The 25202-nt window shown below is 37.2% G+C and overlaps 2 protein-coding genes across 2 annotated transcripts in view; one reads left to right on the top strand and one right to left on the bottom strand.

Annotated features, from left to right (window-relative positions):
- The first annotated feature begins 752 nt into the window (after positions 1-752).
- On the top strand, positions 753-1450 carry LOC118765647. Its single transcript, XM_036508019.1, has 2 exons — positions 753-1078; positions 1142-1450. The coding sequence occupies exons 1-2, from the start codon at positions 776-778 to the stop codon at positions 1217-1219; spliced, it is 381 nt and encodes a 126-aa protein (XP_036363912.1). The 5' UTR covers positions 753-775; the 3' UTR covers positions 1220-1450.
- A 2214-nt stretch (positions 1451-3664) lies between these two features.
- LOC115217926 (DNA polymerase eta-like) overlaps positions 3665-25202 on the bottom strand; it is a 79665-nt gene continuing 58127 nt past the window's right edge. The window contains exon 12 of the mRNA XM_036508018.1: positions 3665-3724. The gene's annotated coding sequence lies outside the window, so the exon portion shown is untranslated. The remainder of the gene's footprint in view (positions 3725-25202) is intronic.

Below are 25202 nucleotides of genomic sequence, written 5' to 3'. Positions count from 1 at the left end.
GCTCTAGACAGAGAAGGGTGGCAATCAGCTGTCCACAAGAGTGCCAACACATGCGAGACCAATAGGATCGCTGCTGCAGAAGACCGCAGACAAGCCAAGAAGAATAGAGCTAACAACCCTGTAGCAGGCGCTACCATTCCTTGTCCACACTGTCAAAGACTTTAAAAACCCACACCACACATAGAGGTAATACAACCTATCAGAGACAGCAAGCATGCTCAATAGACGTATATGGTAATACAGCTCACACTGAAACAGGCGCGAATGTAGCATAACCAAATATGGAAATTCAATCGAGACACAATCTTAAGTATTGTCTACTGTTATCTAAAATGATTGTGCATTACTCTTTTTATAGGTTTTTGTTTTCTCTTAGCGCAAAAATGTCCAAGAATAAAAAGCGCATAACATATCCAGCAAATTTCAAACTGAAAATGATTCACTTTGCAGAAGAGAATGGAAATAAAGCTGCAGCAAGACAGTTTGGGCCTCCTCCTCCTCCTACGGCTGCCATGACTGGACTGTGGAGAAAGCACAAAGATGAACTTGTACAGATACCAAGGATGAAGAGAGCAGCACAAGGCAAAAAGGCAAGGTGGCAAAATCTGGAAGAAAAACTCAAGCACTGGGTTGAAAGCCAAAAGCAAACTGGTGCATTTGTTTTGACAAAGATCCTCATCAATCAAGGAAGAAGGATTGCTCAGGAGATGAGGAAGGACAAGAGACAGACGAGACAACTGCTTTTGAAGACATGCCCATCTGCTGCTTCTGTATTATGAAGAGAAATGGTTTTAGTCTAAGGACTAGAATCAAGCTTGCTCAGAAGATGCCTGATGCTTATGAAGAAATGATTAAGCTTCGTTCTTATATCATTAATTTACACAAGAATACCAACTTTGAACTTTGCCACACAGCAAATATGGACGAAGTTCCACTTAACTTTGATGCTCCTTCCAACAGAACTGTGAATCAAAAAGGGGCCATCAAGACAAGAGGGCATGAAAAGACTCGCACAGCTGTCCTGGCATGCTGTGCTGATGGTACCCAGTTGCCACACATGCTCATTTTCAAAAAGAAGACACTTCCAACGGAGAAGCTGCCAGAAGGAGTTCTTGTGCATGTTCATGCAAAGGGCTGGATGGATCAAGATGGTATGAAGCTTTGGAGAAAGAGACCTGGGAACCTTTTTAAGAAGCCATCTATGCCAGTCCAGTGTTAGATCAGTTTAGGGTACATATAACTGATGGGACAAAAAAAGTTAGAAACCCAATTGGCAGTTATTCCTGGTGGCCTGACAAGCCAAATCCAACCTGTGGATATTGGTATCAACAAAGCATTCAAGTAACTAATGAGAAATGAATGGAGCAAGTTGATGCAGGGGGGGGGGGACTCCAACCGAACACCAACAGGAAAAGTTAGGAAGCCAACAATCAGTGAAGAATCCGTGGAATAGTGTGAAGAAAAAAACTACTGTAAGAGCTTCTGAGGAAAATTTGCAAAGGTTTCCTTTGATAAGTAGAACTTGCATAAATGGTATCTTCTCTGTAATACTTGAACGTTTGACAAATTTGGAAGATAAATTATCGTAATCTGCCGATATAACACTAAACAATATACTGGATTCAAAATCCATTCATAAATATTTCATACGATGCTAGTTTAACATTAACCAAAGAAGAACTAGCTGCTATATCCACCGATGGTGGATTGCAGATTAAATATAGGGAATCAGAGAAGAATACCTGTCAATATCCAAAAAAGCTTTCACCATTTTACAGTAATTTTCAACATCACCTTTATGCAAATTAGGATTTTCCACTCTCACCAACAGTGGAGGCACATGGCCTAGTGGTTAAAGCAGCGGACTCGCGGTTGAGGGATCGTGAGTTCGAATCTCAGACCGGGCGAACTTCTGCTGACTCTTTCACCACAACTTTCTCTCACTCTTTCTTCGATTTTATTAGTTAGCTAAATTAAGATGTGAGAGTATGGGACGAGTGCACTATGGCACACAAAGGCGCCCTTGAGGCACTGGACAGGTCCCTGCAAGACATCAGAGACTCTACGGCCCCCTTGGGAGGATTGACTTTACTTCTTTCAGGAAACTTCAGGCAGACCTGTTATTCCTAAAGGAACCCATGCCGATGCCGTGCGCATTAAGTCGTCAGCTGTTTGGGCACATGTGTGGCCCTTGCACCTCCAAACTAACATGCGCGCAATTGATTGGTGACAGCGGATCCGCTGCATTCTCCAGGGACCTTTTATCGCTCGGTGAAAATAGGATGCCACCCATTATGCTCATCAGGAATTTGGTTCCACCTAAACAGTGTAATGGCACACGTCTGGTTGTGAAACATTTGGTACCACATTTAATAACAGTCTAAGGACTAGAATCAAGCTTGCTCAGAAGATGCCTGATGCTTATGAAGAAATGATTAAGCTTCGTTCTTATATCATTAATTTACACAAGAATACCAACTTTGAACTTTGCCACATAGCAAATATGGATGAAGTTCCACTTAACTTTGATGCTCCTTCCAACAAAACTGAATCAAAAAGGGGCCATCAAGACAGGAGGGCATGGAAAGACTCACACAGCTGTCCTGGCATGCTGTGCTGATGGTACCCAGTTGTCACTCATGCTCATTTTCAAAAAGAAGACACTTCCAACGGAGAAGCTGCCAGAAGGAGTTCTTGTGCATGTTCATGCAAAGGGCTGGATGGATCGAGATGGTATGAAGCTGTAGTGATCCTATACAACAGCGCGCGCGCAACGCCCTCTCGCGAATACACGAAGTCCGAAAGAGGGAATTTTGCTGACGTGGCCTTAGCTTATAGAGGCAAGGGAGCGTGAGCCTTAACAAAGAGGCAAGGGAGCGTAAAGCGTTGACCATTAGCGTCCGACAGACAGCGGCAGGCATTTCATAGAAGCAGACGTTTAATTCGCTCTCTCTCCGGTTGATAGCAGCAGTCTTTTGGCCGAAGACTTTTAACCTGAATTGTTGCAGTCAAATCATCTTCTTCCTCCGGACGCCATTTTTGACCCGTTCTGTTTTTAGCGGCTGAACATTGTAAATATTACAATCGATTAACTTTCAGCCTTGCGCGCCCAGAACCAAGGACATCAGATGTACCACTGATTTCTCACCGGTATAAAACAATAAAGTATATCTATTTTTTACGTCTGCGTTTTGTGTTTCTTTGACTGGTAGAGTCTGGATATAAAAGCAAGGAAAGTGATTGCACCAACTTGCACCCCCAAAGTGCAAGAGGAGATATTCACATATTCCTTACAGTGGTGACCCCGAAGTTCCAGAGAACACTCAACAAAAAGAAAAAAATCCAGTTTTTCTGCCAAGTCTGAAACACGACCAACCTGTTTTCCAGTCCCTTTCAACAGTTTGTTTCTTCATCTGCACTCACGCACGGAAGAAAAAAAAAAAAAAAAGAGAAGAAATTTTTTTCTCGATTAAAACGCGACGAAGGTTGGTAAAAAAACAAAAAAGAGAAAAGAATTTTTTTTCTATTCTCTGTGCACACAGTACAAACAAAAAAAAAACCAAAAAACCCATTTTTTTTTGTAAATTGCACATTCAAAATTTATTGGTTCAATTGTTGGTCTTTCTTTCTTTCTTCCTTTCTTTTTTCCCTTTGTTTTTCCTTGTTGCGTCTGTTCAGCGTTGGTTCGTTGTCAATTTTCTTTTTTTCCATTTGACAGAGTCATCTAGTGAATAAAAGGCTACAAAATGTTTATGGGTTCGTTACCTACTTTTATAGGTGATGTCACACTGTGGTTTTCACAGTTAGAGGCACAATTTCGTGCACAAAGTATTACTACCGAGCAGCAGTAGAGACAAATACAGTGGACCAAATAGCAACGATGGCTGATAAGATGGTTGAATTTGCCGTTCAACCATCGTCACGGTCTGTTTGTGCCTGTTCACAAACTTCTTCGGCCTCAATTGAGGGGCTTTCTAAACTAATAGAAACCCTCACTAAAAGGATGGACGCGATGTGTCGCGATCTTCAAAATCGCGAAGTCGCAGTCGTTCATCCTCGAGATCAAAACAGTCTAAGTCTGGACTGTGTTGGTACCACTCCAAGTATGGAGAGAATGCACATAGATGCACACAGCCATGCACTTATAAGTCTTTAAACTAGATTCGGAGAATTTGAGCACGTCAACTTCCTCCACAACATTTTCTGGTTATCGTGCATTCTTTGTTAAAGATCTAGTGTCGAAGAAAAACTTCATGGTGGACACTGGTTCTTGTTGCAGTATTTGGCCTCTGCGTTGCACAACCGACAGGCCAAAGCGATCTAACATCATCTTGCACGCTATTGACTCGTCACCAATAGCCACATTCGGTCAGATCTCGTTGCGCCTTGATATTGGTCTTCGACGAGACTTTCAATGGGTTTTTGTCATTGCCGACATTCCACATCCTATTTTAGGTGCGGATTTTCTGGATAAATTTGATTTGTTGGTAGATGTCAGACGTCGGAGGTTGGTCGATAGTTCGACTACACTCTCCACGCCGACCGGAGAATCTACCAATTTAGCTCTTAGCCCGACATTTTTTGTCGGTACATCTGGAGATGTTTTTCACTCTCTTTTAGCTTCTTTTCCAGAGCTATATGATGTTACCTTTAGGGTGGCTAAGCCATTGCATTCGACACGACACTTTATAACAACAACTGGACCTCCTTCATTTAGTAAGAACAGGGCATACAGATTTTCGCCCGGTGGGAGATTATCGGCGTCTAAATTCGGTGACGATTCCAGACAAATATCCCATAAGGATTTTAAACGATTTTTCGGCAAATTTACATGGCTGTACTATTTTTTCTAAAGTTGACCTGATACGTGCCTACCGTCAAATACCGGTCAACTCAGACGATATTCCTAAAACAGCAATTACTACTCCTTTTGGCTTTGGAGAAAGAGACCTGGGGAACCTTTTTAAGAAGCCATCTATGCCAGTCCAGTGTTAGATCAGTTTAGGGTACATATAACTGTTGGGACAAAAAAAGTTAGAAACCCAATTGGCAGTTATTCCTGGTGGCCTGACAAGCCAAATCCAACCTGTGGATGTTGGTATCAACAAAGCATTCAAGTAACTAATGAGAAATGAATGGAGCAAGTTGATGCGGGGGGGGGGGGGGGACTCCAACCGAACACCAACAGGAAAAGTTAGGAAGTCAACAATCAGTGAAGAATCCGTGGAATAGTGTGAAGAAAAAAAACTACTGTAAGAGCTTCTGAGGAAAATTTGCAAAGGTTTCCTTTGATAAGTAGAACTTGCATAAATGGTATCTTCTCTTTTAATACTCGAACGTTTGACAAATTTGGAAGATAAATTATCGTAATCTGCCGATATAACACTAAACAATATACTGGATTCAAAGTCCATTCATAAAAATTTCATACGATGCTAGTTTAACATTAACCAAAGAAGAACTAGCTGCTATATCCACCGATGGTGGATTGAAGATTAAATATAGGGAATCAGAGAAGAATACCTGTCAATATCCAAAAAAGCTTTCACCATTTTACAGTAATTTTCAACATCACCTTTATGCAAATTAGGATTTTCCACTCTCACCAACAGTGGAGGCACATGGCCTAGTGGTTAAAGCAGCGGACTCGCGGTCGAGGGATCGTGAGTTCGAATCTCAGACCGGGCGAACTTCTGACTCTTTCACCACAACTTTCTCTCACTCTTTCTTCGATTTTATTAGTTAGCTAAATTAAGATGTGAGAGTATGGGACGAGTGCACTATGGCACACAAAGCGCCCTTGAGGCACTGGACAGGTCCCTGCAAGACATCAGAGACTCTACGGCCCCCTTGGGAGGATTGACTTTACTTCTTTCGGGAGACTTCAGGCAGACCTGTTATTCCTAAAGGAACCCGTGCCGATGCCGTGCGCCTTAAGTCGTCAGCTCTTTGGGCACATGTGTGGCCCTTGCACCTCCAAACTAACATGCGCGCAATTGATTGGTGACAGCGGATCCGCTGCATTCTCCAGGGACCTTTTATCGCTCGGTGAAAATAGGATGCCACCCATTATGCTCATCAGGAATTTGGTTCCACCTAAACAGTGTAATGGCACACGTCTGGTTGTGAAACATTTGGTACCACATTTAATAACAGTCTAAGGACTAGAATCAAGCTTGCTCAGAAGATGCCTGATGCTTATGAAGAAATGATTAAGCTTCGTTCTTATATCATTAATTTACACAAGAATACCAACTTTGAACTTTGCCACATAGCAAATATGGACGAAGTTCCACTTAACTTTGATGCTCCTTCCAACAAAACTGTGAATCAAAAAGGGGCCATCAAGACAGGAGGGCATGGAAAGACTCGCACAGCTGTCCTGGCATGCTGTGCTGATGGTACCCAGTTGCCACACATGCTCATTTTCAAAAAGAATACACTTCCAACAGAGAAGCTGCCAGAAGGAGTTCTTGTGCATGTTCATGCAAAGGGCTGGATGGATCAAGATGGTATGAAGCTTTGGAGAAAGAGACCTGGGAACCTTTTTAAGAAGCCATCTATGCCAGTCCAGTGTTAGATCAGTTTAGGGTACATATAACTGATGGGACAAAAAAAGTTAGAAACCCAATTGGCAGTTATTCCTGGTGGCCTGACAAGCCAAATCCAACCTGTGGATGTTGGTATCAACAAAGCATTCAAGTAACTAATGAGAAATGAATGGAGCAAGTTGATGCAGGGGGGGGGGGACTCCAACCGAACACCAACAGGAAAAGTTAGGAAGCCAACAATCAGTGAAGAATCCGTGGAATAGTGTGAAGAAAAAAAACTACTGTAAGAGCTTCTGAGGAAAATTTGCAAAGGTTTCCTTTGATAAGTAGAACTTGCATAAATGGTATCTTCTCTTTTAATACTCGAACGTTTGACAAATTTGGAAGATAAATTATCGTAATCTGCCGATATAACACTAAACAATATACTGGATTCAAAATCCATTCATAAAAATTTCATACGATGCTAGTTTAACATTAACCAAAGAAGAACTAGCTGCTATATCCACCGATGGTGGATTGAAGATTAAATATAGGGAATCAGAGAAGAATACCTGTCAATATCCAAAAAAGCTTTCACCATTTTACAGTAATTTTCAACATCACCTTTATGCAAATTAGGATTTTCCACTCTCACCAACAGTGGAGGCACATGGCCTAGTGGTTAAAGCAGCGGACTCGCGGTCGAGGGATCGTGAGTTCGAATCTCAGACCGGGCGAACTTCTGCTGACTCTTTCACCACAACTTTCTCTCACTCTTTCCTCGATTTTATTAGTTAGCTAAATTAAGATGTGAGGCACTGGACAGGTCCCTGCAAGACATCAGAGACTCTACGGCCCCCATGGGAGGATTGACTTTACTTCTTTCAGGAGACTTCAGGCAGACCTGTTATTCCTAAAGGAACCCGTGCCGATGCCGTGCGCCTTAAGTCATCAGCTCTTTGGGCACATGTGCAGCCCTTGCACCTCCAAACTAACATGCACGCAATTGATTGGTGACAGCGGATCCGCTGCATTCTCCAGGGACCTTTTATCGCTCGGTGAAAATAGGATGCCGCCCATTATGCTCATCAGGAATTTGGTTCCACCTAAACAGTGTAATGGCACACGTCTGGTTGTGAAACATTTGGTACCACATTTAATAACAGCCACAATACTTACCGGTTGTGGGAAGGGAGAGGACGTCTTCATTCCACGCATGCACCTTCAACCGTTGGGCGCTGACCTACCAATCGACTTCAGACATTCTCAGTCTCCTGTTAAACTCTGCTTCGCAAAGTCCATCAATAAATCCCAAGGCGAAACACTACAAGTCGCTGGGTTACATTTGGGCAAACAGTGCTTCGCCCACGGTCAACTCTATGAGGGCTGTTCACGCGTTGGGAGGCGCAATGATGTTTTCATGTTTTCACCCAAAGCTAGGAATGTCGTATACACAGAAGTATTGGAGTGAAGAGAAGACGTTGCAACCTACACATGCGCCTTCATTCCCTAGAGGGAAAGGACTAGATCGGGATTAGTCGTTGCCTACTAGAGGCTCCCGAGCCCCCTTTCGCTAGACTTAAGTTAGGATTAGGTAGGGCTTAGCTGTGGTCCGAACTGCGTTGGGTGTGCTAAACAAAACCAGAAAATGCACTTTGACTGTCATAAATTTTCTTCATGCATGCAAAGGAACAATGCCCTGAATGCCTTTTAGGCTTCATTTTACAAAATAACGGTACAATGAGTACAAAAAAGAGTAAAAAGGTAAAGGGCATTGCTTATCGACAAAGTTTCTTACATACCCGGGCAACGCCGGGCTATGCTGCTAGTCATACATATGTCCCAACATTGAAGAAATTGGCAAGACACACCAAGCTCATACATCTCATCAGTGCAAAATAGATAATGGATAAAAGGTATATACCCTTTTTACAGTTATTTTTGTACTTCGTTACATTTTGCATTATATGTCTTAGCATTCTGTGTAATGTGCCCGTAATTTTTTGTAAGGCTTCAAGTGTGCCACAACTTCTAAAAGTTTGGGAACCACTACTGTAGCCCTTTTAATATTACTGGGTGACGAGGTCAACATGCAGAACATTGATGGCGATACTCCTTCACATCAAACTGAGTGGAAGGACTCCAAATAAGTAATAGAAGCCTTATTAAATACACCATAGAAACAACATGTTACAGGTTTGACACTAGTCAATATATCAATACCACACATAACTTAAGAGCTGAAGCAGTGACCCTTTGCTTCTTAAAAATAATAAAAAAAATAAAAAAATCACCCCATATCCAACAGATCCTCAAAATACTTTAGTTCAGAAAAACAAACTATTTCTTGAGAAACAAAATGTAAGAATGAAGTTGCAAATACTACTCAGCTATCCAAAACTATCTCTCAAGAATTGGCAGAAATCACTGAGTAATATTTAAGTCTCTTGGTTGTTGATTTGGTTCGTAATTTCATCTTGCTCATAATTTCCATTATTGCTGATCATGTCTGACCTCTTGACCTGTTGCTAATTTTGGATACGATACTCCTATAATGGAGATTTAAAGAATTTTACCAAAGGGATACTGTCATTTAGGGAGCAGAACTCAAGTCTCCAAAAACAAACCACATAAACTGCTACATTAGGTTGTTTGGAGAAGAGGGCCTCTCAAAATAATGGCCTTCACAAAGATACCAGGCTTTGTAAATTTTGATCTTTGAAGAGGTTAAAGAGTGTGACAGAAAATGTGCCATCAAACGTACTTGAAGTTCTACTTTTCCATTGCATGCAGGTGTATTGAGATGGAAGTTAAAAGGAAAAAAATCAAGATCTCAACTCTCCTGTGCATGGGTCACAAGTCCGTTGCCTACTCAATGACTTGAAGTGTCATGGCAATGGAATTCTCATTTTTTTCTAATGAAAACACTTTCGTGGTCAATCTAGTCATCAACAATCAGAACGATCACATGATCAGCTTCAACCAGGACGTCTATACATGTCCACAACTAAGCACCCGGCCTCCTTGATGATGCTTCGCATTGCGACTTCAAATAGCAAGAAGATGCTGCTGGTGTGGTTCGCAACTGGTTAAGGCTCACCGAAGCTGACTACAAGAACATCTTGGCTATCAATGTCCTCCTCTAGGTGAGAAAAATAATGAAGATAGACTACATCGTTCAGCAGGTTCTGTGAGAGTAGCTGGGGGTCAAACATGAACTTCTTGTCAAAGGATTTTGGCCACTACAGTCGTCTGACCCTGACCCACTCGACTACAGTGTATGAGTACATGTTGAGGGTAAGGCCTGCAAAGCTCGCTACAGCAATCCCAACAAGCTGAAGTCTTCTTTCAACCATGTGTGGACCCATATGAAGAAGGACTTTGTCCACAATGTGTGCACAGCCTTCAGGCCTCGCTTGCACCGAGGGTGGCAACATCAATTAAAACTATCCTTGTGTGCATTGTAATGAGTGTAACAGGGCTTTTCTAAAGCCTTGTACATACATTCAGTTTCATATGCTCACTTCATATGCATTGAAAATGAGTGTATATTCAGTGTGATTATTATGCCAATGTCTGTCATGTTTACATTACTTTCAGCCATCAACTTGATGCTGTGGCCCTCATCAGTACAAGAGTACCCAATATGAACAATCAGAATGCAGGCGACACTCCTTCACATCAAGCTTTGTTGAAGGTCTTCAAAGAAGTAATTTAAACCTTATGAAATACACCCTGGAAAGAGCATTTTACAGGGTTGGCACTAGTCAATGGACCAATATCACACATAATTCAAGAAATGAAGTAGTGGCCTTCTGCTTAACACAACAAAAGCTTTATATCCAACACAGATCCTCAAAGCACTTTATTTCTGAAAAACTAAAACTAGTGCTTGAGAAGCAAAATCTAAGAACGAAGTTGTAAATACTATTCAGCAATCCAAAACTATCTCTGAAGAATTGGTAGAGATCACCAAATAATATATAAGTCTCTTGGTTGTTGATTGGATTCGTAATTTCATTTTGCTCAAGATTTCCATTACTGTTGACCATGTCTGACTTCTTGACCAGCTGCTGGGGGTCAAGACTACCATAAAAAACATGAACAGTAGTAAAGCTCCGGGAGCAGATGGACTCCTTGCAGAATTGTACAGAACACTTGGTACCACAGCTTACAAAGCATTCCACAACATCCTTGTGTCCATTTGGGAGGAAGAGCGTTCAGCAGCAGACTTCCCGAGATGCCACCATAGTTATGCTCTACAAGAACAATGGAGCCAAACCAGACTGCAGAAATTACAGGGACATTTCCCGGCTTTCCATTGCTGGAAAAATCCTGGCTCACATCCTCTTGAGCAGGATTATAACTGGCGTCTCTGAGAACAACTCACCTAAAGACCAGTGTGGCTTCTGCCCTGGCCACAGCACCATAGATATAGTGTTTGCTGTGTGTCAAAGTCAAGGAGAAGTGCTTTGAACAATGAATGGATTTACACTCCATGTTCACAGACCCGACCTATGTTTTCAACACGGTCCACAAAGCTTCTCTGTTGACTATCCTAATTAAGCTGGGTGTGTTTTTTACCTGGGGGATTTTGCCCCTAGGGGCATTTTCAGCCCTGTTTTAATATCAAATATTTTGTTTTCTCCAAATATTTGCATATGGGTCCTGGTTACTGGAAGCTGAACGCGTCTTTTACAGCACGACAGGCTTACAAGGATCAGACCAGCACATTAGTTAAGAGAGCTTGGACAGGTACCATCATCAACAACAGATGGTGGTATGCTCTAAAAAAAGCAATTAAAGTAGAATCAGTCAGGTACAGTAAGGCCCTAACATTAGACCGAAATAGAATAGAGGGAGACTTAGTTAAGAATTTAGAAGAGGCACTTCGAACTGGCATCGTGTCCAACGTACTGGCAGCGAGGTTGGCCCTCGACCAACACCTCAACACCAAACATGAAGGATGCGTGCTCTGAGGAACGAAGGAATTGGAGCTGCCCGAGAAGCCCGAGTGGTGGAGACGCAATGAGGCAACAGAGCCACCATCAAGTCTCTTACAGATGAACAGGGGCGCGAATTGCTCGAGCCTAAAAGGATGTGTGAGGCTTTTCAACAACACTTCACCCAACTGTTTGGGACAAGTGGTGGGTCGGAACGCAGAGTGGACTTTAGTGCCTACCTGCATGCCTTGCCACGACTCTCAGCAAGAGAGGCGGAGTCTTGTGAAACGCCTATCACAGCTGCGGATGTACAGGATGCGATGGCAGGCTGCGCGACAGACAAGTCACCAGGCTTGGATGGTCTGCCCTACGAACTTTATTGTCATATGCCAGACTTGTTTGGAGGCATCTTGGCAGCTGTCTACTGTAACTGGCAGCAAAACGGGAGTATCCCTGCTTTTGTAAGGCGAGGTGCAGTGGCACTGATTAAAAAAGACCCAAATAAGGGGGACATCATAGATAATTTCAGGCCCATCACTCTGCTCAACGCAGATTTGAAAACTTTGGCCAAGGTGTTAGCTGAGAGGTTGGCGCTTGTCATCGAGAAACTAGTCAACAAGGCACAAACATGTGCCATGCTGGGTAGAAGTATTGATAACAACCTCCATCTGCGAAATAAACACTTATTTCGGTGCTAAAAAAAGTCAGTGGGCACCTACTAAAGACGGTTCATGGAGTAAAGATCTAGCAGTAGATAAAACAGACGAAGAAGAAAATACTGGAAGATCACATTTAACACAATTTCCTATAAATCCTTCAAATCCTCCACCAATAGCTACTTTAGATGCCATACCAATTTTAGATTCACAAAATCAACCTGCAAAAATTTCATTTATGGTAACAATAACATATCACTCAGAAATAGATTGAATATGTATATAGAATAGATAGAATATATATCTGGTAGTCCACAAACAATGGGATGGATGGCCTGGGGTACAGATAACGCTACTATAAGTAATTCTGCCAAAACAAACTTATGCAAATGGCCACAGGGTTTATGTAATTATGAAATAACGAGAGTCGGTAGAACCAGACAAGCACATCGTTAAAGTAATATTACAAATTCAAATCAATTTTAACGACGCAAGATATCTCAGAACCTTTATTCGTTGAAAATGTTTGGGAACTTTTAAACAAGAAAAAAACCTAAAAGAAACCTCTTAGTTCTAAGAGGCTTACCTAATACGGGTAAGACTATGATTGCAAGAAGCATAGCCGACATGTTCACACATGTCAGCACCATAAAAGGCACCAGTAGTTTTCCATTCCAAAATCTCAAACATTGAAATCGGACTCATTGAAGAACCCAACTTCACTCTTGAAACGTTGCAAACATTCAAAAAATTAGCAGAGGGAACTGACACAGAGGTATCAGTAAAATTCAAACAAGACCAAGTTGTACATAGAACTCCGTTAATTATAACCTCTAATAACAAATTTGACCAAAATGCACCATTAGCAGAAAAAATTGCATTTATAACAAGATATACTGAATATACATTCAACTGTGCATCTCCATTCCTAAGATACGTTAAGAAAAAAATAAATCCTTTTATTTGGAATATCCTATTTTATGAACTTTGTTTTCGTGAACTCAATGACGATGAATCGTCAAGCGATGATAATCTTGTTAATATTGTAGAAGAGTATGAAATACTGCGAGAACAAAGTAGACAAAGACGAGACAGACTTCGGACTCCGTCTCCTGATCGAAGTGGGGACACTATCAAGCTCGACAACTCCTCAGATTCCGGCAACGAACAAGGATGAGGAGAAACACCAAAATGGTGCAAATACCGCAAAATGATGAATTCAAATAGAGCAGCTCCATCACCAGAACCATTGAATGAATAATTTTCATATTACTTTTTCATTTTATCTTTCATTATATACTTTGTAACATCCTCGAGATAATATAAAAATTGATATTTCTATTCTTTATTACATAATTTGTAATATCTTAAAGATGCTTTTAACATTTATGTCAAATCTTTATTAATAAATATTAAAAAAAAAAAAAAGAGCAATGCAAAAAAAAGGAAGTGATCGATCGGCCTAATAAGTCAGTCGGTCACTTCTTCTAAAGTTCATGACTTTATGTGGAACATACTAAACGTAAATGTCTGAAATGTTTGACATATTGGACTGTCAGGCATTTCTCTCTCTAAGTTGTTACGAAATGTCAACTGGAAATATACAATACATGCAAAATTATTTCTATTTAGTGCATCCTTTCCACATAATAATCTGTCTGAATCTGCCCTGCCTCATAAAAGCACCTCCCAATATGCCTCAAAGATAGAAGATATCAAGTAGAGTAAAAAGTAAGCAACGCTTTGAACCATAAAAAAAATTTGTACCAGATTTTTGCAGTTTTGAATTTTTTAAACTTTTTTTTTTTGGCAATTGTCTGATAATACAAACATAGACTTGCCCAAATGCATTAATAAATAAATAAATTCACACTGCTGCAGGTTACAATCATCTGAAATGGAACTGTCAATGTGCGATATTCAATCAATTTTGCTATTCAACTTCAAAAAAGGATGTAAAGCAACTGAAACTGCTCTCAGTATCAATGAAGAAACGTTTGGTAAGGAAATGATCAGTGAGTGGTCAGCTTGAAAATGGTTTAAACAATTTTGCAGTGGAGACCTGAGCCTTGAAGTTCATAAGCATAGTGGACACCCATCTGTCATTGATGATAGTCAATTAAAGACTGTCGTCGAGAAAGATCCACATAAAGCCATTCGAGACACTGTCAAAAGAACTTCAAATTAGTCAGAAAACTCCCTGCAACCATTTGCATGCAATTGGAAAATCGAAAAAGCTCAACAAAGGGCACCACATGATTTGAATGAAAATCAGAAAATGTGCAGATATGAAATTTGCTTGTTGCTTTTTCTCTGTAACCCGGTATCTGCAAACTGTGTGCCACGGAAAATATTTTTGGTATTTTCAGGAAACAACTTTGCTCGATACAAAGTTTGAGCGTAAATATAAATTAATTATATAATTCATAAAATATGATAAATATAAATTAATTTCCACGACGAACAGCAGTTTTGCTATAATATATTACTTTTCTGCATTTGAACTTGGATTGTCTGTAAGTACATGACTTCATACATGTAATATATTCTTGGAGTAATAACTTACCAATATCATCATCAATAGAATTGACTGGATTGGCCAAATCTACTGTTATTCAGTGGTTTCAATACTAGTCACAATCTTGTCAATAACCCGTACCAAATTGGTGGGGTTGGGCACATCATGGAAATTGATGAATCCATGATGTGTAGTAGTCCTAGAAGTTTTTAATTTTTGATTTATTTATAATTAACATAAATTATTTTATGTTAATTTTAATCGATTTTTAGTTTTAGATCTAAACATGGACAGATTTTTATTGTGACCTCAGAAAACCGAGGAAGAGAGTCATAGCAAACAAGATGGACACCAAAATAAAAAGTCCACCTCATCAAAATGAAAATATAAAAATTAAATCCAATAGGTCACCAACAACAAAGGGCCAACTATCTAAGATGGAATCACTCCAAAGAAATTTTACCTCATACTTCTCAGAAACGAGGGACCTGGACTATTGGCAAAGACTCAAAACCTTGAAGATGTACTCAAATAGAAAGAAGATTTGAGCGATACTGAATTATATACATTTGGAAAATGATAGAGCAAAAGGTGCCAAACTTTGGTATCAAAACCTACCACTCACTGCGCCACAGACGACACTGCCAGCTACCACCAATCAACAAAAAGGCTGGCCAGGCAGCAAAAACCCTGCGAGAGTCAAGTCTGTTGGTTCGAGGAGCACAACTATTCAACTCCATTCCGGTACATGTCAGAAATCTATCAGAATGCAGTGTGGAATCATTCGAATCATTCAAATTGCAGCTGGATAGATACTTAAGCACCAGGATATACACAACAAGCACAAACTGACTCAAACTCGCTCCTACACATGTCAAAATTAAACAGAATACAACCTGGCAACCACACCAGACTCTGAGGGTGGAGTCTTCGACTTGGCCTGAGCATGGACTCAAACTCAAATGAAATGAAATGAAATATCAGGAAAAAGACAACCCATTTCCTTTTTGTATGATTTGTTTAACAGAAGCAATGATTCCCAGGAAACTTCAGCGTCATTTAGTAACAAATCATCCACAACATGAAGACAAACCAAAATAATACTTTGAGATGGTAAAAAATAATTTTAAAATCCAATCAAAAAAGGCTGAAGAAATTTCACTCAGCTAGTTACAAGATTGACCAGCATTTGGCAAAAAGAAACAAAAATCTTTCTGATGCCGAAAACATTATTTACCAGCCTTGGATATCACAGCTGGCACAATGATTAGTCAAACAAATTAAGACCATTCTTTTATCTGCCGAGACGATTTCTTGTAAAATTTAAGACATTTTGCAAGATATTGATGATCAACTCTGCAAACATTTCACTGAAGCAAAAAAAATGAACTCAAAAACTTGTGGGCTTACATATCAATGAAAGTACAGACATCAGAAACAAAGCAACTAATTTCCTTTTTGCGAATCATTAGAAGTGGTAAAATCATAAGTCAGTTTCTCTTTTGTTGTGAATTAAAGGAAAGAGCAACAGGAGATGATGTCTTTAACCTGGTAGGGCAGTAGCCAGGCTGAGGCAGAGGAAGCAGTCGCCTCCTTTGATTTTCCTTAACTGGTGATAAAAGTGAACCTAGTATTCAAAATCACAGGATGTTAAAATATTTGTTTTTGTGTTATTTTGATTAAGCCACCAAGGAGGACATCATCTTGATGATGAGGACTTTGTACACATGGTGCACTTAATTTTTAACCCTAACTGGTAATGTACCTCTGAAACAGCCATACATGGAACACCCTCCTATTTTATTTATTTTTTAACCTTGATATCTTGCATCATTTCTACCTTATACCCTAGATATATAAGGAATTTTTAGATGATTTAGGCGTTTTGCCATTTTGAAGGTTGGCATTTTTATTCCTATATTTATCGTGCATAACACTATACATGTAACCTTTATTTATATTCAATTTTATATGTATTTTTATATGGTTTTATATTTCTTCTAAATTTTTATGTATGATTGGTTTTACTCTCTATACCCTCGGAGAATCTTTACGCCTGTACATGCACGATTTATGTTGGTGTGTATAAATATATACGATTCAATTACAATGATTAAATATCTTCATTTACGCGTTTGGGATTCTGCTTGACTGCCTATGACTTGCATTTTCAATCTCCTCTATATTTTATATCTATATATGTGCGTATATCTAATTCTTTATATATATATATATATATATATATAAAAGAGCAATAAAGATTCAAGTTAATTTAAAAAAATTTACTTGAATATGGTACCTAACTTAGATGCACCAAAAAAAACTATACTGATTTAACAATACAGTAATGTGGGGTGATTATAAGCGAGAAAGAAGCAACAAGAATGGATAGGTTTTTAGTACGATCGTTTCATACAAGGACAGGTTTTATTAAAAGTTGCAAAGATTACAGCATATAAACGAGTCCCGTACTCATCAGCTAAAATACATGTAAGTTCTCTAGACATCCTAGTGTTTGAGGCTATACTCATGAAGTAATGTAGGTATTTAAACAGATTTCTAAAGTTCATTAAAGTTCTTTAAAGATGATGTACAGTCTTATCACAGAATTTTAAAAAAGTTTTGATAGCATCACAGAGAAGGTGACCTAATCCATATGAATTTCCATAGATATGATGAGGGATTATATACTCACAGAAGACAAATTTATCCATTGTTAATTACAACGAGGTGGGTCTTAATTCCTGCTTATTAGCATTACAGAGAGGGTGAATTAATCCTTTGTATATATGCACAGATTCTAATGGTGTAGATGTAAATTTCCAGAGAAATGGAGATGAATTTCATATTCACAGGCGATAAATTTTACAATAGTTGAACACAATGAGGTAGGTATCAATCCTTGTCATATGATTAGGTATTTGCCACATTAATCACATTACTGCTATTCACAAGAGGCTGTAGCTATTTAACTCTTAAAGGCTGAAGGGCTTACTAGATCGGCCAAGAATAGAGAAGGGAATAGAAGAAAAGAGAGAAAATAATGGAGGAGGGAGCAAAAAGGGGGGGCGGGAAGGGGGACTAAAAGAGAAGAGAAAAGGAAACAGAGAATAAGAAGAAGAAAAAAAAGAAAAAGAAAAAAGAGAAAAGAGAAAGAAATAGGGAAAGAAGGGAAAAAAAGGAAAAAGAAAAAAAGAGGGTTCTAGTTATACAGAAGAGTTAGTAGACTGTAAGTCTGGTTTTAATCAACAGGCATCTAGGAACTAGAGGAGAATATTATTCTTTGACCAGTAAACCGTTAATTTATTGCTGTTGAAATCAGCTATGAGTTTAAAGAGAATCTAAAGAGATAACATAGTCAGGGGTTAAGGGGTCAGATGCTAAAATCGCCAGAAAATACATTAGGAAAATCTAAGTATAATCTTATCAAAAAGTCATTAAAAATTTACTTATTTCATTTATTCATTTTATTGTCTTAAGGAGTTGTCGTTATTATTCATACATTGACTGACTACAGGTCAAATCTTATAAGATTATTTACAAGGTGTTAGGGGATTGTCTATCATAATGAAGACAATCATATTATCACCGAGGGAATAGCCTTATTTATTTAATTATGAAATAGAATTATGTGGCTACAGTAACTAATTATAATTTATTAGAGTTATGCTATTTAAATTAGATTAAGTTAGGAATTAAAATTAAATATTACAATTAAGATTTAAAATTAAGAATTTAAAAATTGTGAGTTTGAAATTAAATAAAGCCTCAATTAAGTAGCGAATAAGTACTATTCATTTCCCTGTTCTCAAAAAACTGATGCAGATATAAGGAAAAAGATAAAGATAACTGTAATGTGAGAACTCTTAGTTATCTACTTAAAGCAGTGCTATACTAGTAGAAATCAAGTTATATCTATCTATCTAGTTATGAATATTCCAATCATTTAAAATATTTTAAAGTCTTCAATTTAGCGTGGACACAAACTTGACCTAATTCGATATGGTTATTCAATAAGTTTCTATGTTTACTATGCTTTAGAATTTCGTACGTCTCCATGGAGCATAGTTGACAACCAACCTACTATTTTTATACGGAATTGCTCTCCTAACTATTTCCCAATTAAGGGTATAATTTTTATTATTATTTTTGAGTTCCCAGATTTTGTTTGAAAGTGTGGTGGTACCAGCTTTATGACATAATTTAAAAGTCGAGATGTGATTTCTAACTCTGGCTAAAAAATTAATTGTACAGCCAATGTAAAAATATTTGTTATTCTCCGTGGATATGGTACATTTATAGATTACATTATTTTCCCTACATAGACCAGGTGCCGGGCATTTTGATTTTATTCTACACTTACACACAGGAGGAACAACTTCAGGCCTTGGATTATTCCTGGGTAGATGTTTAAGGTTCCTATTATTTTGATTATCATTTCTATAGTTGGTGCTGATATCTAAAGTATTGTTATTATTTATTGATCCTTCTGATTCATCATTTAGGTGTAAAGTCCTACCAAGATTTCTTATATTATTCGTAATGTTATTATTATTGTTAGTCTTTTTATCCAACTGCATATTATTGTTATAGATATCACTGATATTTTCATTCTCCTTATTTTCTCCATTAGCCTTATTTCTATTATTTCTATTATTAACAATATTACTTCTATTAATATCGGCATTGTTATTATTACTATTAATGTTAATGTTATTAGTCATTCTGTGGTTACTAATTTCACCTATGTTTTGATAGTTCCTATTGCTGTTTTTATTGTTGGTAGTATTATTGTTATTGCTATTGGTATTCATTCTGATATTATTATTTTATTTCTATCTTTCCTGGCTAGCTTAATGTTGTTATTATTAATTTTAGCTATTAAAGTGGACATATTGGGAGGGTTGAATAAGAAATCCTAACTGTTTTCCTAGAAATAATTCTATGATATCTATGAGAGATAGGGAAATTTTTTTCCAGAATCACTTTGAATTTGTTCTGTATATCCGATTGTATCGCACAGTTGAAAGGAATATTCAGCCATAATATATCTTTTTTATAAAATTTAGGGTTCGTAGAATTATTACTATTCATCTCACCGGAGTTATTGTATTTATTACCATTATTTTTATTTTTATTTGTGTGCATCTTAGGTTTATCTACTTCAATCTTATCCGAGTTACCTATTTCTGGTCAATGCTTCTATTTGGATTGTTGGGCCTGTACTCTAGATTAGCGTTTACCGTTAATTAATTCTACTTTTATTTCGGGCTTGGTCTTTTTTGCTGCTTACGTGATTACTGATAACTTCATTATTAGGAATACGTGAGTTCTCCCTATCAACGAATGTAATCTTTTGGTTGTATCCAGCCTTAGTTAACGCCGCATTATAATGCTCAGAATGGGAGTTAATATATCCTTATTGGATGATAATTTTGAAATTCTTAATGAAATATTTCTTACTAAAGATTCTATTATATTTGGGGGATGATTTGATAATTATTTACGTAATTCGTGACTTCGCCTTCCTTTCTAAATGGGTGTATGTAGCTTGGAGTTAAGGTCTAGGGTAATATCTAGGAAATTAGCTATTTTAGTGCCTGGTTCATACGTTATACTGAGGTTGAAGTCCTTAAAGAACTTATTAATTTTCTTTCTAATCCTTTCTATAACAGATTTATTATTACTAGGGATAACAACAGAGCATCATCCCTATATAGACCCCCCTGTATTTCTGGGATATCCTTGCTTATGCATTTTAATAGATATGCGCCTACTAGGTTGGTTACCTCAGCCGAATCACTGGAACCCATTGGTATATCAAAAAAATTTGGTGTATCTGCTCTAGTCCATAATTATCTTCAAATTCAATAAATGTCTTCCTAGCTAGTAGCACAATATTGTTCTTCTCTAGTTATGAGGGAGCGATTCATGGCAAATATTAGTGATTTGTTGAGTAAGATAGGGGAAATGCTAGAGTAATAACTATTAATATCGAACTGAATAAAGGACAGACTACTAGTATTAGTTAGAGAGTTAAACCATTTTAGAACTTCGTCGGTACTTAGCCATAGGTTTAAGGGGAGAAGAGGGGTTATTTGGGGTAGAACAGTATCCAGGATGGATTTACTAAGTCGGCCAATGTCCGACTTAGTTGGACAGATCAGCCTTACCGACGGGTTATTCAAGAAGTCCTTTTTGTGGTCTTTAAGGTTGATCCTGGGCTCGCAGGGTATAAGTGGCTCCGTTCTATCTGTTAAATTTAGTTTCTCCATGATCTCTTTCATTTCCATGTTTACTTTTTTCAAATTGTTCTTAGTTGTAATTTTATATTTGGAGTTTAGTTCTTTCCTAATTAATTTGCTATAAATATCGTAATCAACTCTATACATATTACCCGTTTTATCTGCTGGTACTAGGATTCCATGTTTGCACCGGGTTGACTGAATAAAGTTCCTAAGGTGTCTAAGGTGAGGGTTATACCTTAACGGGTGTTCATTGAAGCTAATATCATCTATAAGATTCAGCAAGTCTTTCTCAAAGTTCTCCAGGAATGGGTTCTGAGGTGGGCTTTTTCTACTTTTAAAAATTCTTCTAAAATTCTTTTCGGTATTCATTTCCTGAGGTTTCTTCTTCTGTTTGACATCAAAATGGTACGTTTTCCACCTGATTCTTCTAATGAAATCGTTAATCCTATGAATGAGAAGCCAATTATATTCATCTATACTATGTAAGGGGATGTCTTTAGGGGAGAACTCAATGTTTACTTTTTCCATTCTTGTTGAGAAATTAAGTACCAGAAAAACATACAGACTGTATGGGAATATATTCAAAGAGCAATAAAGATTCAAGTTAATTTAAAAAATTTACTTGAATATGGTACCTAACTTAGATGCACCAAAAAAAACTATACTGATTTAACAATACAGTAATGTGGGGTGATTATAAGCGAGAAAGAAGCAACAAGAATGGATAGGTTTTTAGTACGATCGTTTCATACAAGGACAGGTTTTATTAAAAGTTGCAAAGATTACAGCATATAAACGAGTCCCGTACTCATCAGCTAAAATACATGTAAGTTCTCTAGACATCCTAGTGTTTGAGGCTATACTCATGAAGTAATGTAGGTATTTAAACAGATTTCTAAAGTTCATTAAAGTTCTTTAAAGATGATGTACAGTCTTATCACAGAATTTTAAAAAAGTTTTGATAGCATCACAGAGAAGGTGACCTAATCCATATGAATTTCCATAGATATGATGAGGGATTATATACTCACAGAAGACAAATTTATCCATTGTTAATTACAACGAGGTGGGTCTTAATTCCTGCTTATTAGCATTACAGAGAGGGTGAATTAATCCTTTGTATATATGCACAGATTCTAATGGTGTAGATGTAAATTTCCAGAGAAATGGAGATGAATTTCATATTCACAGGCGATAAATTTTTACATAGTTGAACACAATGAGGTAGGTATCAATCCTTGTCATATGATTAGGTATTTGCCACATTAATCACATTACTGCTATTCACAAGAGGCTGTAGCTATTTAACTCTTAAAGGCTGAAGGGCTTACTAGATCGGCCAAGAATAGAGAAGGGAATAGAAGAAAAGAGAGAAAATAATGGAGGAGGGAGCAAAAAGGGGGGGCGGGAAGGGGGACTAAAAGAGAAGAGAAAAGGAAACAGAGAATAAGAAGAAGAAAAAAAAGAAAAAGAAAAAAGAGAAAAGAGAAAGAAATAGGGAAAGAAGGGAAAAAAAGGAAAAGAAAAAAGAGGGTTCTAGTTATACAGAAGAGTTAGTAGACTGTAAGTCTGGTTTTAATCAACAGGCATCTAGGAACTAGAGGAGAAAATATTCTTTGACCAGTAAACCGTTAATTTATTGCTGTTGAAATCAGCTATGAGTTTAAAGAGAATCTAAAGAGATAACATAGTCAGGGGTTAAGGGGTCAGATGCTAAAATCGCCAGAAAATACATTAGGAAAATCTAAGTATAATCTTATCAAAAAGTCATTAAAAAATTACTTATTTCATTTATTCATTTTATTGTCTTAAGGAGTTGTCGTTATTATTCATACATTGACTGACTACAGGTCAAATCTTATAAGATTATTTACAAGGTGTTAGGGGATTGTCTATCATAATGAAGACAATCATATATCACCGAGGGAATAGCCTTATTTATTTAATTATGAAATAGAATTATGTGGCTACAGTAACTAATTATAATTTATTAGAGTTATGCTATTTAAATTAGATTAAGTAGGAATTAAAATAAATATTACAATTAAGATTTAAAATTAAGAATTTAAAAATTGTGAGTTTGAAATTAAATAAAGCCTCAATTAAGTAGCGAATAAGTACTATTCATTTCCCTGTTCTCAAAAAACTGATGCAGATATAAGGAAAAAGATAAAGATAACTGTAATGTGAGAACTCTTAGTTATCTACTTAAAGCAGTGCTATACTAGTAGAAATCAAGTTATATCTATCTATCTAGTTATGATATTCCAATCATTTAAAATATTTTAAAGTCTTCAATTTAGCGTGGACACAAACTTGACCTAATTCGATATGGTTATTCAATAAGTTTCTATGTTTACTATGCTTTAGAATTCGTACGTCTCCATGGAGCATAGTTGACAACCAACCCTACTATTTTTATACGGAATTGCTCTCCTAACTATTTCCCAATTAAGGGTATAATTTTTATTATTATTTTTGAGTTCCCAGATTTTGTTTGAAAGTGTGGTGGTACCAGCTTTATGACGTAATTTAAAAGTCGAGATGTGATTTCTAACTCTGGCTAAAAATTAATTGTACAGCCAATGTAAAAATATTTGTTATTCTCCGTGGATATGGTACATTTATAGATTACATTATTTTCCCTACATAGACCAGGTGCGGGCATTTTGATTTTATTCTACACTTACACACAGGAGGAACAACTTCAGGCCTTGGATTATTCCTGGGTAGATGTTTAAGGTTCCTATTATTTTGATTATCATTTCTATAGTTGGTGCTGATATCTAAAGTATTGTTATTATTTATTGATCCTTCTGATTCATCATTTAGGTGTAAAGTCCTACCAAGATTTCTTATATTATTCGTAATGTTATTATTATTGTTAGTCTTTTTATCCAACTGCATATTATTGTTATAGATATCACTGATATTTTCATTCTCCTTATTTTCTCCATTAGCTTATTTATATTATTTCTATTCTATTATTAACAATATTACTTCTATTAATATCGGCATTGTTATTATTACTATTAATGTTAATGTTATTAGTCATTCTGTGGTTACTAATTTCACCTATGTTTTGATAGTTCCTATTGCTGTTTTTATTGTTGGTAGTATTATTGTTATTGCTATTGGTATTCATTCTGATATTATTATTTTTATTTCTATCTTTCCTGGCTAGCTTAATGTTGTTATTATTAATTTTAGCTATTAAAGTGGACATATTTGGGAGGGTTGAATAAGAAATCCTAACTGTTTTCCTAGAAATAATTCTATGATATCTATGAGAGATAGGGAAATTTTTTTCCAGAATCACTTTGAATTTGTTCTGTAATCCGATTGTATCGCACAGTTGAAAGGAATATTCAGCCATAATATATCTTTTTTATAAAATTTAGGGTTCGTAGAATATTACTATTCATCTCACCGGAGTTAGTTATTATTTATTACCATTATTTTTTTTTATTTGTGTGCATCTTAGGTTTATCTACTTCAATCTTATCCGAATTACCTATGTTCTGGTCAATGCTTCTATTTGGATTGTTGGGCCTGTACTCTAGATTAGCGTTTACCGTTAATTTAATTCTACTTTTATTTCGGGCTTGGTCTTTTTTGCTGCTTACGTGATTACTGATAACTTCATTATTAGGAATACGTGAGTTCTCCCTATCAAATACCTACATTACTTCATGAGTATAGCCTCAAACACTAGGATGTCTAGAGAACTTACATGTATTTTAGCTGATGAGTACGGGACTCGTTTATATGCTGTAATCTTTGCAACTTTTAATAAAACCTGTCCTTGTATGAAACGATCGTACTAAAAACCTATCCATTCTTGTTGCTTCTTTCTCGCGTATATATATATATATATATATTTATTTATTTGTACGTGTATTTATTTATTTATCTATTTGCTTTTTTTTAGATGTATGTGTATTCTTATCTAACTACAGGGTGCTTAAGTTATTTGAGGACATAACTTGGGGGGGGGGTCATTGCTGCATTTTTTGCTAACTCTGTATAATCTTTGTTCCAGAAAATAATAATGAAAGACCATCAGCTTACTCAAAAAATAAAGAGGTGTGTTGTTATTGTGGGTTACAAAGGCTGAGCATAGCAATTTAGAAATACCTCGATTTTTAAAAGGTGTCAGATCTTTCGTCTACAAAGTTTGAAAAGTGCTAGAGACTGATGATGGAAACCTATCACCAGTATCAAAGCATAAAAAGCATTCTAAACACTCTGAAATCATCAGAACACATGAATTTATCCAGTAAGTCAACAGACCCAGAAAGTCC

Source organism: Octopus sinensis, linkage group LG12 (assembly GCF_006345805.1).
Source record: "Octopus sinensis linkage group LG12, ASM634580v1, whole genome shotgun sequence".
Classification (NCBI taxonomy): domain Eukaryota; kingdom Metazoa; phylum Mollusca; class Cephalopoda; order Octopoda; family Octopodidae; genus Octopus; species Octopus sinensis.
This window is presented reverse-complemented; position numbering and strand designations above follow the sequence as displayed.

What these genes read in the sequence shown, in the direction of transcription:
- LOC118765647 (XM_036508019.1), top strand. Translation starts at nt 776, where the DNA reads ATGAAGAGAAATGGTTTTAGTCTAAGGACTAGAATCAAGCTTGCTCAG. An exon ending in TGCTCATTTTCAAAAAGAAG is followed by an intron (nt 1,079 to 1,141) that starts ACACTTCCAACG and finishes AAGGGCTGGATG; the next exon opens with GATCAAGATGGTATGAAGCT.